Source organism: Trachymyrmex septentrionalis, unplaced genomic scaffold (genome assembly GCF_001594115.1).
Source record: "Trachymyrmex septentrionalis isolate Tsep2-gDNA-1 unplaced genomic scaffold, Tsep1.0 scaffold70, whole genome shotgun sequence".
NCBI classification, from domain to species: Eukaryota; Metazoa; Arthropoda; class Insecta; order Hymenoptera; family Formicidae; genus Trachymyrmex; species Trachymyrmex septentrionalis.
This window is the reverse complement of record NW_017305885.1, coordinates 1,365,704-1,378,642: the sequence shown is the minus strand read 5'-3', so window position 1 is coordinate 1,378,642 and position 12,939 is coordinate 1,365,704. Positions and strand designations below refer to the sequence as shown.

The window sequence follows — 12,939 nt, the reverse complement described above, 5'->3', positions numbered from 1 at the left end:
AACAGATAAATTAACATAAAGTCTTTTATCTAAAGATGGAGAGAGAGAGAGAGAGAATAATCGGCCCTGAGTCAATCGTAATTGTCGTGTCACCGTTTGGCGAGGTCACCTGAGGTCACCGGTTGACTGTCCGTGGCAATACGGTGAGTGAACGTTATATTTGCCTGACTTATATATGTCCGTTTCAATATACATAATTAGAAAATTTGAGTTGAATTTAACATATTTCATGTGCCCTAAACGGTCTACTCAATTTTTTTGTGTTAATTAATACAAGTTGAATATGTTAGAAAGCAACACAATATTATGTATTAAAAAAATTAACATAAAAAAGTAATACTGACACAATTTGTAAGCAAATTGTGGAAGCATATTTTTTCAATAAAAATAACATTTATAATAAGTTAAATTGACACGTATTTATCTTAGAATTTACGTTTTAAAATATTATTTTTATGTTATTTATCCACTTATTTATAACTTCTGTTACTTTTTTGACACTAAGAAATATCAATTCAGTATTCAAATAATATAATCACATTATGTTAAATTAATACTCAAATACGTTAAAAATTCAAATAAAAATTTAACAAGGACTTGAATAGACTCTTTAACACAAATACAAAATATTTGTTATAATATAACTTTTTTATTAAATAGATTAGCTTTAATCTCGAATCAACTAACTCTTCATCTTTTTCTAATTGTTAGACTTTAGATCACATTAAACATAAATGAAAACCACAGGGAATAAGAATAGGGAATAACAGGTTTCAATCAATCAGAAACTTTGCATTCTGTATATAGATTGAAATCTGTTATTCCTTGTTCTTATTGTCTGTGCTTTTGAATTGTGCATTATGCTTTGGAATTAGAAAAAGATAAAAAGTAAGTTAAATCGAAATTAAAGAAATGGACATTAATTTTTTATCTAAATCATCTATCACAAGTGAGCAAAAATCAAATATTTCCTCAACTTCATCTAATCGACTAATCTAACATTAATCAAAAGAATTTTTATTTTCCGAGAGAATTTATGGATCCTCCAAAAATGTAGTTTGTTGATTATAATCTCGTACTCGATTTGAATACTTAATTAATTATGCAATAGACTATGCATAATGTCGAATTTAATTTGACACATAGGGCTGCAAATTAATATTAATAACATCTATTAATATTAATATTAATAGATGTTCATTCAGTGATGATAGTTGATAGCGATGACTTAATACTTTTCATATTGATGAAATCACATCGAGCTTTTCAAACTGAGAGACTTGACACCTATTCTTAAAAAATAGTGCATTACAAAGGTATTAAAGAAGTCTATAATATATAATACGTAACGTATACAAAATATAATATTTTTACATTTTTGTATACGATATTTTTGAAGAATAAGACTGTATTTTTATAGTACATTACACTGAAAGAAATACTAAATTTTAATGAACATTTGTTTAAATAGTTTTAAAAGTAAATATCTCTATACGTAAATACTAAATGCAATATATTATGAATACATTATTTGATATAAAAATCATTAATTTAATTTAACTATCACCTTTTTTATTGAATAAATGTTTATTTACTGTAAGTAAATGTTTACTTGATACTATTTAAAGAAATGTATATTAAGATTTATTAAACGTTTTTTTCAGTATAGCTAGACACTTGACTACTTGAAACATTAGAAATCAAAGGAATGGTAACGTACCCTAATCTCTTGAGTTAAACAATATTTCGTTATTTTTAATGCATATGTGTCAAAATGTATATCAATTTATTCTTGTGCTTAGTTTCAAAATAAACACATGAACTTAATAAATAGTAAACTACCTTTGAATCAAATTTAATACATTTTTTAGAATTACATTTTTGAACTATTATTTTTATTATAAAATATTGAGTAGGAGTAGCGACAACTTATAGAAATGATTAAACATAACTCAAATTAGGTAACGATTTAAAAAACAATGGAATAATTAAAAATTAGAACAATGGAATTAGACAATTTAACTCAAGAAACTGTATCATATTTGACTCAAATTTATTATTTATTAAGTGTACGCTAGAGACTCTATTATAACAGTTTGGCTACGAATAATTTTGGCAAAACAAGAATGAAAAAGAATATCTTATTCATTCTAACTTATTGAAGTTGACAAAAACGACGAGCTAATCAAAGTTTGTCATCTCATGGTCAAACTTTGTTGTGTAAACTCTCTAGTGTATACGTTAATGTAGACGTGGTTTATTTTAAAATTAAAAGAAAATTAATTTACATTTTGTCACATGTGTGGAGTGACTTGAAAAGAACATGGAAAAGTTAAAAAGAACAAAATATATTATTCAACTCAAGGGACTGGGTTATCATTGTTCCTTTTATTTCCAACAGGATGAAAGAGAATCGAAAACAATAGATATAATTACCACAGATATAAGTTTAAAAAAAAACGTTAAAAAAAATATGCCACGCTTTAATTTTACTATTTAATTATTTCACCTGCGAAGATAATGGAGCTCTTCGGAGTTGAAGGTTCAAGCCACGGCTTCGTGAGCTCGGCCGTTCGGATATCTCGATAATAATATCGTAAGCATCCCTTGATCCGGACGCGTCTGTGATTCGCGCGGTCCCAGCTCGTCAGTGGTAGTATACACACGTACAGAGGATCGCGTAGAAGCGCCTAGGGTGGCGTCGTCCTCTCCGGAGCCGAGCGGGGTCAAGGGGCAACGGAGAAGGGGAGAGTGGGTAGGGGGGGGGAGGCGAGGGAAACGGGTAGGGCGATAGACGAGGGATAGAGAAACGCAGCGGGTGGCGCGCGCGGCGCTCGAGCGGTGGTGGGGTCAGCGCGGCAGGGGAAACGTAGCACAGTCGTAGCACGCGGGTTGCCGAGAGTGGCATACAGGCAGGGGTAACGGCCACCACGCCGGTAGGGGTGGCAGTGGATCCCTCGAAAGTCCGACGGTGCTTCTCTCTCTCCACTCTCAGTCCCGAGAGCGGAGCCAAGAGAGGCGGGAGAGCGCGACGCGCACATCGAACCTCGCTCGCTCGCTCGCTCGCTCGTCCGTCGTATCCGCGCCTCGTATATCTTGTATACCGCGCGATAACGTGCGGACCGTCGGGTCGTTACGTTCCGCGTTACGTTCGTTACTCTCTTTCGCGTCTGCCGTATATATACGTGACGTCTCCTCGCGATCTTTCGTACACGTCGTCCGTTGCGCCGACCGCGACGTAAGCGAGACGCCAAGGTGTTGTGGAATCTCCGCTCCCTCGAGTTATTCGCTGCGATACCAGAAAGAGAGAGTGCGATTTGCAAATGATGCCTCACCCTTTTCGCTGTGCTGTGAGAAGGGTGGACTAATCTTGCGAAAAGTAGTGCCGAAAGGATTGCCGTCATCGAGGAAACGTCGCACACACGCTGTCTCCTGGTGAGAGGGGATGATGTGGACGGCCTTGGAGCAGATGTCCGCGTGTGTTTTATAGAGCGAAGGGTGGACCGAAGCGCAACGATTATCGGAGAGATCTGAATTTTCCTGTTACTACTAGAATGAAATATTGCGACTGACGTTTGACAATGATGTCAGATAGATAGAGAGCAAGAAAAGAAAGGGGAAGAGAGAGAGAGAGAGAGAGCTCGTTGTCAATCGACCTCGCGCTGCACGACTGATCCGAATTGCGAATCCTTGAAAATTTCCGTGAGCTGAGCTTCCCACCTGAAAGGAATGGTGCGATGCTCTCGTCGTAGAAACACGAGAATCGCACTCGTCCTCTCACGCGAGATCGATCGTCACGTGCTCCAGACGGCTGCCGGAATTCGCGTGCCGATCGCGGAGGCCCGTCACGTGCCTCTCGCCGCGAAGGAGGGTGGGTCGAGCCGCGTCGGGTTCTCGATTATCCTCGCGTTCGCTACCTCGCGGGGATGCACTTCGATTTTCGTGACGCGCGCGCGAATTTTTCTCGTTCCGTTTTTTTTTATTTTCAGTTCTTTTTTTTTTTTTTTTTTAATCTACCTCCATCACAGGACGTTTCAGTGCGCGCTTTCGAAACACGACGACCAAGCCTGCCAACGATCGACGCATCCCACGTTACGCACGGATTACGTTTTATCCTCCTCTGTCCAACCTTTGCTCTTCCCTTTTCCCCTCCCCCCCTCCCCTCCCTCTTTGAAAAAGACTGCACGCGAGTTTATGATTTGACGTGAATGGGATTTACGGGCAAAGTGACAGCTCGCTGCCGGTGACGTACGGCGCGTCCTTAAAATAAACGTCGATGATACATGTTGTTCGCGATACCTATCGTCTCTCTCTCTCTCTCGTCCTTTTTTTTCTGAACGTCATTTCGACCCTCCCTCCTGGGCCGCGCAGGGTTGGGGCAGGGATGAGAGAGAACGTGACACGGGACCCTCGCGCGGCGTCTCGGGCGGCCACGGGAACAATCGTAGCGTAGGAACAACACGCGCGTAGACGAGCGGTTCAGGGGTCGTCGGGACACAAAGCAGCCGTGCCATGCATATGCACGAGGGACTTTGTGTACCCAGTTTGCGGCCCGGTGATTACAGGTGGGAATAAACCGATACCGAGGGATACTGTTGCCTAAATACGCGTCGTGACCCACTTCCGCAAGTTTCGGACATCCGCCTCTCCGTTCTGCCGGTGAGGTACCCACGTACCTACCTAACGTTGCTGGTTTCCCTCGTCTCGTAATGCGAAATATCAACATTTGCATGTAGAAATGTGTGTGTATGTGTGGGTGTGCGCGCGCGCGCGCACGCAAATACGACGACGAAAGTTAGGCGTTTAATTTTACGAACGACGTGGAAATGGAAATATCTCGCGCGAATTTTCAGAGCGAATAACGCGTCTCGTCGTCTGTTGTTTCAGAATATAGGTTTTGAAAAAATGCCGCGCGAAAAAAAAAGAAAAAAAAAACACTCGGTGAGATCGTATAACGAGATCGAAACGGTTTCTCAGTTATTTCGAGCAATAATACTGTGATCTCTCAATTGCCGTTTCGTTTTGCTCTACATTTAGTTCGGATGTCCCGATATTATTTTATCCGAACGTACATTACCGCGAATATAAAGAACGATAATTTACGAGCGACTTTTTTAATATTTGAAGCACGCGGAAACGCGTATCGGTGTATCAATCCACAAGTACGACCGACCTGCCGGGACGATCAATTTAAAAGGCCGTCCGTTTGCACGAAACACGAAGATGATTTATGTCCACGTCCGACGCGAATAACGCTCGCTCGCTCTCGCTCTTTCGTACGCGGATTCGGCAGCCGACGGTATGAAATTATCCGAGATATCTCAATTAGCCGCGTAAATCATCAATTGATTCGAAAACCAAACGATAAATGATTCGCGCTGTATCCGCATTTTCCCGACTACGGGATATGATTTTCTATGGAATTTCGCGCTCAATGAAAACGGAGACGTCGCCGTAAATCAGCTGATCGCGATCATCTCGTTTCCGCGCGAGTTGCGATCAGTGATTTCAGACAGAGATTCTGTGAAATCCTATTAAAGATTACGAGTCGATCGAACGTATTGTGAAATACAATGGCGATCGCAGAATATTATATATCCGTGCGTTTATCGCGGATTTGAACACTCGTTACACGCACGCGTGTATTACAATTGGTGTAAATGACGCGTCGATGAAGGTAATAACTTGTAATAAGTATTTCTGATGAAATATTTCATTGCAACGCGTGAACAAAAATTGCAATATGATAAACACAGTCAACGATATTATTATAATCATGGTTCTTTTTTTAAAAATCATTAATTTCCATTTTCACCCATGTAGATTAATTTCAATCTCGGCTCAACTTACTCATTTTGTTTTAGTTCTAAGAATTGTATTCATTTCTACCAATGTAGATTAACTTTAATCTCGATTTAATTTACTCTTTATCCTCTTCTAATTCTTAGGCCCGATTGCACTAACGTTACTTTAACTTTAAGCGAGGCTTAAAACTTTCTCCTTCTCTGTCTCTCGTTTGTAAAGAGAAAGAGAGAGAGAGAGAGAGAGAGAGAGTTGCAAGCTTCACTTAAAGTCAAAGTAACGTTGATACAATCGGATCTTAGGACTAGAAAAAGATAAAAAGTAGGTTATATTAAATACGATATCTTTTAAGATCGTCATGTGAATACACAACAAATCAGAAATAAAGATCCTAAACGATCAAGCTGGATCTTTAATGTTTAAATAATTCCGTGTGAATGTATATACTCACATCTATTTCTGCAAATGGTGTTTCGAATTTCAGTCTTGAAATACAATCCTAACAGAGAACTAGAGCAGTAATATCATAAATTAAATTGATAGTCAATTTAATAATATTATATGCTTATACGCATTTTAAAAGATGTTACTAATATAATGCTGACAAGCGTCAAACCAAAAAAGTAAGTTAATCCAAGAGATTAAAGTTAATCTACATTGGTAGAAATGGCCATCAGAAAAAAATGAAGAGTAAGTTGAATTAAGATTAAAGTTAATCTATATTAGTGGAAATGAGTACATATTCAACCTTACCGTGAAGTGATTTTCTTTTAACATATTAATCCGTAAATCACTGCACACGTACATTCAGCGTAAATATTGTACTTGGCCGAGTAATCTAAGACAGCGGATACATAAACTAGCGGGGACTAAATCTGGCTTAGGAACACGTTACAAGAAGAAACGACCGACGAGCTCTTTCCTTCGCCGAACGGAATTCATCTCGACATCCATAGTCGTGTCGCTTACAACGCTTTAGTGTCCAAGTTTAACGAGTCTCTTACGGCGACATTACGCCCAGGGGAATTCGACCAGATTCTTCCAAAATCCGATAATCGGGCTGTGCATTCGGCAGTAGTGAATCAATCCGGTTTACCTTAGAGAGAAAACGTACCGTCGCGATCTCTTTTATACGCAGGAGATTAGTAGCGATCGCGTTGGGAAGTCGAGTCGTCGATCTCCTGACGCGGAGCTTTCGCAAATTCCAGATTCCTCGGTGTCGTCTTGTGTCGATTCTCGTGGTCTAGCCTGTGAAGTGTCGATTCGCGCTACAGAGAGAGAGAAAACTCGACGATTTGGTGCACGAAGAGATGCGCGACGCGGACAAAAGGTCCGATTTTGTCGCGACGGAACTGCAGCTTCCTCGTGCGGCGGTGCATCGTCGATGCTGAATCGCGTGCTTGGCACGTACGCGGTGGTGGTGGTTCTCGAGTGGACTCTTTCGCGCGGATGACAGCTGGACGTTTTCGCCGCGGGGGTGACAGTGAGATCCTCGAGCTCATTGTCAGTTGAGCTGAGAAGAGACGAGTCTCTCTCGCGTCGCCGAGAGTTCGAGACACGCCGTCGGTGATATCCGACGAGGACTACTGCGCGAATCGGGTGGTGATCTGTAGTGATGCCGTGATGGGCTGCAGCTCGAGATTGTTCTTCCCGACCACGCTCCTCCTCGTGGCTGGATTACTGTCGATCGCCCTCTTCGCCGAGATATCTTGCGCGACACGTAAGTCTTTCTTATGCTTTCATTTCTCATGCTCTCTGCTTTCATATTTATGGGAATTATCGTGAATAAAATTTGCGATTGATTTATAAAAAATTCACTCACACTTTAGAAATAGTTGTATTTTATAATAAAGAAACGGATATAAAATTTTAAATATTTATATGTGGATATACTATTAAAAAATTGGGTTTTTTTGAAAAATAATAGATACGAAATGTATAAAAAATTAAATTTGGAAAATATTAAAATAAACGTATTGAATTTATTTATTACGTTTATTTTAATTTTAATTTTGTTTTTTTTCCGAAATCTAATGTACACTGTTTATGAAAATTTAGGGCATGTATTAAAAATATTAATATATATTCGACTTACATTCGTGAATTGTATGATTAATCAATTGAATACGATTTCATTGTTTTTGATTTAATATGATTTAATCGGCATAAAGAATACACGGATGCAAACAATGCGAATATTAGTCGAATTTGAATTTTCACATATTTATGAGAGTTGACCTTTGAACATTTTTATTAGTCACGCGATAGAAGGAGCAAATTTGTAATTTGTGAAAGATTGCATTTTATTATAAATTTAATTGCAATTTTGATGTAGAAAATGTTAATGATAGTGTTGCTTTTATATTCATTATACATATAATAAATGGAGGCACTCGTTAACTTGGCTTTTCACCCGTTATTGCATTTTCTGCCTTTGTGAAACTCTATCGATATTATCATGTTAAGGGCAAGATGATCATATAATGAACGATAAATGCATAACTTGACTGTAGCGCCAACATGAAAGATTTCAGTTATGCAATTCAATAATGCATGTACGCGCGATAGAGACTTATAATGCGAATTGATCTAGAATATTTTATAACTTTTATCCGACGTAAATTTTATGATGCACGATAAAAATCTCAATGCACGAATAAAATTTCTCTTTTATATAGCAACATTTCAACATTGTTTATAGTAATATTTATTACTTAATGTCAAGCTTGATAAAGAATTAAAATGATAATAGAGAATGAAAAATGTAAATTAAAATAGTAGAACTCGTAAACATAAAGAATATAAAGCTCTGTCCTTTTTCAATGTAATATTCTGGTACGCAACTCTTACAAATCAGAAAATAATGATAATGATAAAAAAGAGAATAAATACGTAGTATTAAAATATTACTATAAATTAAAAATTCAATATTTAAATGCGATTTGGTATTCAGCATGATAACTGCATATGCATTGATTTTTTTTCGAAATTTTTGTCATACTTAGCGATTAAAAAGAGAAAAAGAATTTTATATAAATTTCTGAGAGAGATTGACATTTCCGCATATGGTGGATTTTTCAGGGAAGGAAATAGTGTTAAAATTTGTCCTCTCGGTTGAAAGCGACGCTCCCGAAATTATGGCAGATTACGCGAGTGTAATATAAAATTTCTGCCTCGTATCCTTTTTTTTCGTCCGCGGTCTTCCCTCTCGAAATACAATCGCGTAATTGCGGACGATTAGCATTCCGCTCAAGGAGATCGCGGAGATTCCGTCCCATCCGGCCGAGGAAGCCTCTCATTAAACTGCGTACCGGAACTCGATGGGTCTAATTATTTTCCGAGTGCCTGCAAACTCGGAGAGATTCGCGTTTCGGGGGTGATTCGAATCGGGGTCACGCGCATGCATCGATATCCCTTTCTCGGTTTCTCTCTTCGTCTCTCTCTCTCTCTCTCTCTCTCTCTCTCTCTCTCCACATATCTGTTTCCCTTGTACGCTCTTAATGCTACGTTCGCGCATGTACCGACACGCGCGTGTATATAGCCGCAAACTGTTCCTCTGCTCCTGCACGAGCAGCCATTCCTGAAATAGAATACGCGCGAGCATATTTCGCGAACAGTGCGTGGAAGTTGTGCTCGTGTAAGAAGCATGGACCTGTATCTATAACTTGAAAGTAGTAACATTTACGCTCTCGGCTTTATGAGTCGTGCGAAAATGTTTATGGCTTTCGTACATACGATAAAAGTTGCCGTAAACACTTATTTTGGTTCTCTCGTACGACGTTATCGAAGGAATGTACTTTCTGTATCATTGTATATACTGACAAAGATGTGTATTCGTATTGTAAGAGAGATTAAAATAAATTTGCTAAACAGAGATATTTTTTTATATCTGTTAGGAAAAATGCAATATGAGATATCTTTTTTTCTCTGTTATATCAGCAATGTAAAAAAAAATATAATTATGCGTATAGAGATTTGGACGGATTCGACCATTATTTATTAAAATATCAACATGATCGAGTAATACGAAGCTTATACAAATTTTTTGAATTAAATCCGGCTGGCATTTCAACAATTGTCACGCCGGCTTTTGGAAAATGATTAAAATTGTTAAAAAAAAAAAAGGGAAAAAGAAAAAAGCACCGAATGAAAACTCATCGCGCGTGATGATGAAATGGCCTGTTTAGTTTCGAGAGCGTACGTGAAAAGATAGGGACGACACAACGAAATATAATCTCCCCTTCGTTGCTGTGTCGGATCGCACTGGATTGTCAGGGGTTGAGTCCTCGGTGGATCATGGTGGGTGAGGGAACGCGGTCGCAAGCGAGAGGAGCGAGGAAGGGAACGACGATGGCTTCTCGCTCAAAGGAACGCTGAAGCGAATGGGATGCGGACGTCGTTGTCACGACCAGGCGTGAGGTCGCTGATATTCCCTTGTCTTTTATTAAGGAGGGCTTCCTTTCTACGTTTGCGCCGCTCGTTCCTCCTTTCACACTCTCTCTCTCGTTGCTCTGTTTAGTGGTCGCTGCCGATGTTCTTTTCTATCTGCTTCTCTCTGTCCGTCTCTCGTTGTACCAACACCGCCGCAATATACCCCTGCGAATAATGCTATAATTATTTCTCTGTCCCTTTTTTCTTTACTTTTTGCTTTCTCTCCATCTATCTCTCCCTATCTCTATCTCTATCTCTCCTTTTGTCTAGGTTCATCTTTGTACTCTCCACAAACGATTCTTTGCACCCTGTTCGCCTCGCCATGTGTTGCTGTTTTTTTCTCGTGGTCATTAACGCGCAGCAAACCGTGCGATGAATGTTTAATTTCGACTTCCTCCGCGATCCGCGAGAAATTGGTAGATCGCTTGCACGGTATTTTCGCTGAAATTGAAGTCCGGAAGGTTCCGGATTTATTTAGCGATACATTAAAAAGCCGTATTAATAATGGTATATTCCCGTGCAATAAAATGGAGTGTGCGCTATAAGCGAGAGATATTTAGAACAATTAAACAATCGCGATTTATAAAATAATGAATAAATAACTCGCGAAATTTGAATCAGTCAGGATAATCACTGATATCAGTGCCAAGTATGCCACTGATTCAGATTTAAAGAGAATATATACATATATAATTTAAAAGCTGATTCCTTTTTCTCAGAGACATTTAATATTTTCTAAAATTGTTATTCTCAATCTCGAACGATGAGTATCATTTGATGATCAGGATTATGCGTTATAAATATTAATTTTAATTTCACTACGAGGGTTGCTGTGATACTGTATCCCCAGGAATACTTGAAAAATACCATTCGCTTGATATTGTTCTATATATGATGCAAGAACTTTTGAAAGATATCCGCGTACAACCTCGTTTCCTTCCTTTGCTCCTTCGGTTCTTCCCAGAAAACTTCCTTGCTCTTTTTTTCCCCGACCGAGCGATCTCGTCGTCTCGAATTCTTCGCGTTTATTCTGGACCTCTCTTTGAGATAGTATGTAATTATATTTGTCCCGGTATATAATACAGTGTTTTTTTTTCCTCCCCTGTCATTATGTAGGCATTACGTACTTCAATAAGAAACGCGTTTGATTTTACGGAGGAGTAGCAGCGCATAGAGGCTTCGTTTTGATCAAAAGCGTCGCTTTAAGAGTCCGCGTTCTACGCCACCTTTCAAAGTACCATTTTTTTTTATGTTGTAATATTGGCTTTTGTAAGAACGCATCCGACCGTTATAGATATATCTTAAATGTTACACGCTTCGTTCTTCATCTATTTCGCTTTGTAGTTAGCTATCTTAAGATCCGTACTGCTTTGTTCGATATTTTTCTTACTTCACGTTTCTTATTAAACGTGGCACAAATAAATGCCGTTAATGGTGTAATGATGTGATCATTTTTAAGATGATAACGAGATACGTTTGTGTTCCTTCGCACCGTGTTCTTTATTACTACTAACTTGTCCGTCTACGATCTCTTTATGCAACACCATATTTTTACATTTTTTATCTACTTTCGCGGTCTCTCGCTTATTATGCCTTCCTCTATTCTTCTGAGTGGACATCCCAGTTTCCACTGTCTCATTTTCTTTATCATGCTCTCCATTTCTCTCCCTTCCTGTCTTTTAGTGCGAAGTTTCCTCTCGCGCGTTTCGCTTTATAAACTATATTCCTATTTCGCGACGATTCTTACATTTTTTGTAGATACTCATTACTGTCGAGTATGTCGAGATTTTTCAAAGCGTGACACGGATTCGCAGGTAGTATCCTAGACTGTCTCACTTTCTGGGTCACTCTGCCTCATCCCTTACAAACGTCGCAATAAAAGTTTGCGACTTCTTCGTAACGCGGGCACACCTGCGGTCTCCTCTCTCCCTTCGTGTGTTCTTCGCTTCACCCTCATCCCATATCCAACGAGATTGATAACGCATCTTTTTATAGTTCGGATCGAACGGGGCTTTTTGTCGCTCGTTGAGGCGTCTCGCAAAAAAGTCGGTCCCGTCATCAGCAACGCGGCGAAAATCCGTGTAAATGCGTCGTCGATAATCTAAATGATGCGAAGAAATCTCTTTTCTCTCGGCGGCTACCACGTTTCACGAAGAATGCAAACGGGAGAAAAAAAATTGAGTGAGCGCGCTGGCTACATCGAGCGAATGCGAAAATCGATTTTAGTCGCGCTCGACTTTCATACCGCGTGCAAATAAACGCTCGTTACAGGCGGCAGATTTTTCCCGGTTTCATGCTTTAACGAGTGACTTATAGGCAGTAAACAATACTTGCGTAGTCACGTTTGTAGCAACGTCACGCCATTTCCCTGGATTCCGACATAACAGCCAAATAAGAAATTATTGTCTCTCTTGCAGCACGTCGTCCAGTTCGTATAGTCATGAAAGCGATATGTTGACCCCTTGCGAATATATATATTCGACATATATCTGATTTTGAGAAATAGATATCGAATAATAGTTAAGATAGATAGGACAAACTGAAACTCGCTGGCAAGTTGGTATTGCTTTCCATTTATGTATTTATGGCGAAAGAAACAATGGAAAAGTTACCGTAAAATATCTCTTTTGTAACATATAGATACTTCTTCCTAAATTTTATTTAAACCTCAAATGAGTACAGTACAATAAAAAAAAATCTTCAAGA

At 39.1% G+C, this 12,939-nt stretch overlaps 1 protein-coding gene across 2 annotated transcripts in view; it reads left to right on the top strand.

The window, feature by feature from the left end:
- The first annotated feature begins 2,962 nt into the window (after nucleotides 1–2,962).
- Nucleotides 2,963–12,939, top strand: part of LOC108753716 (hemicentin-2) — a 362,006-nt gene continuing 352,029 nt past the window's right edge. The window contains exons 1-2 of one of the 2 annotated variants that reach the window (XM_018495572.1): nucleotides 2,963–3,435; nucleotides 7,011–7,522. In XM_018495572.1, the coding sequence (XP_018351074.1) occupies nucleotides 7,426–7,522 (97 nt within the window). In that variant the 5' untranslated portion in view covers nucleotides 2,963–3,435; nucleotides 7,011–7,425. The other variant, XM_018495573.1, reaches the window with a different exon arrangement.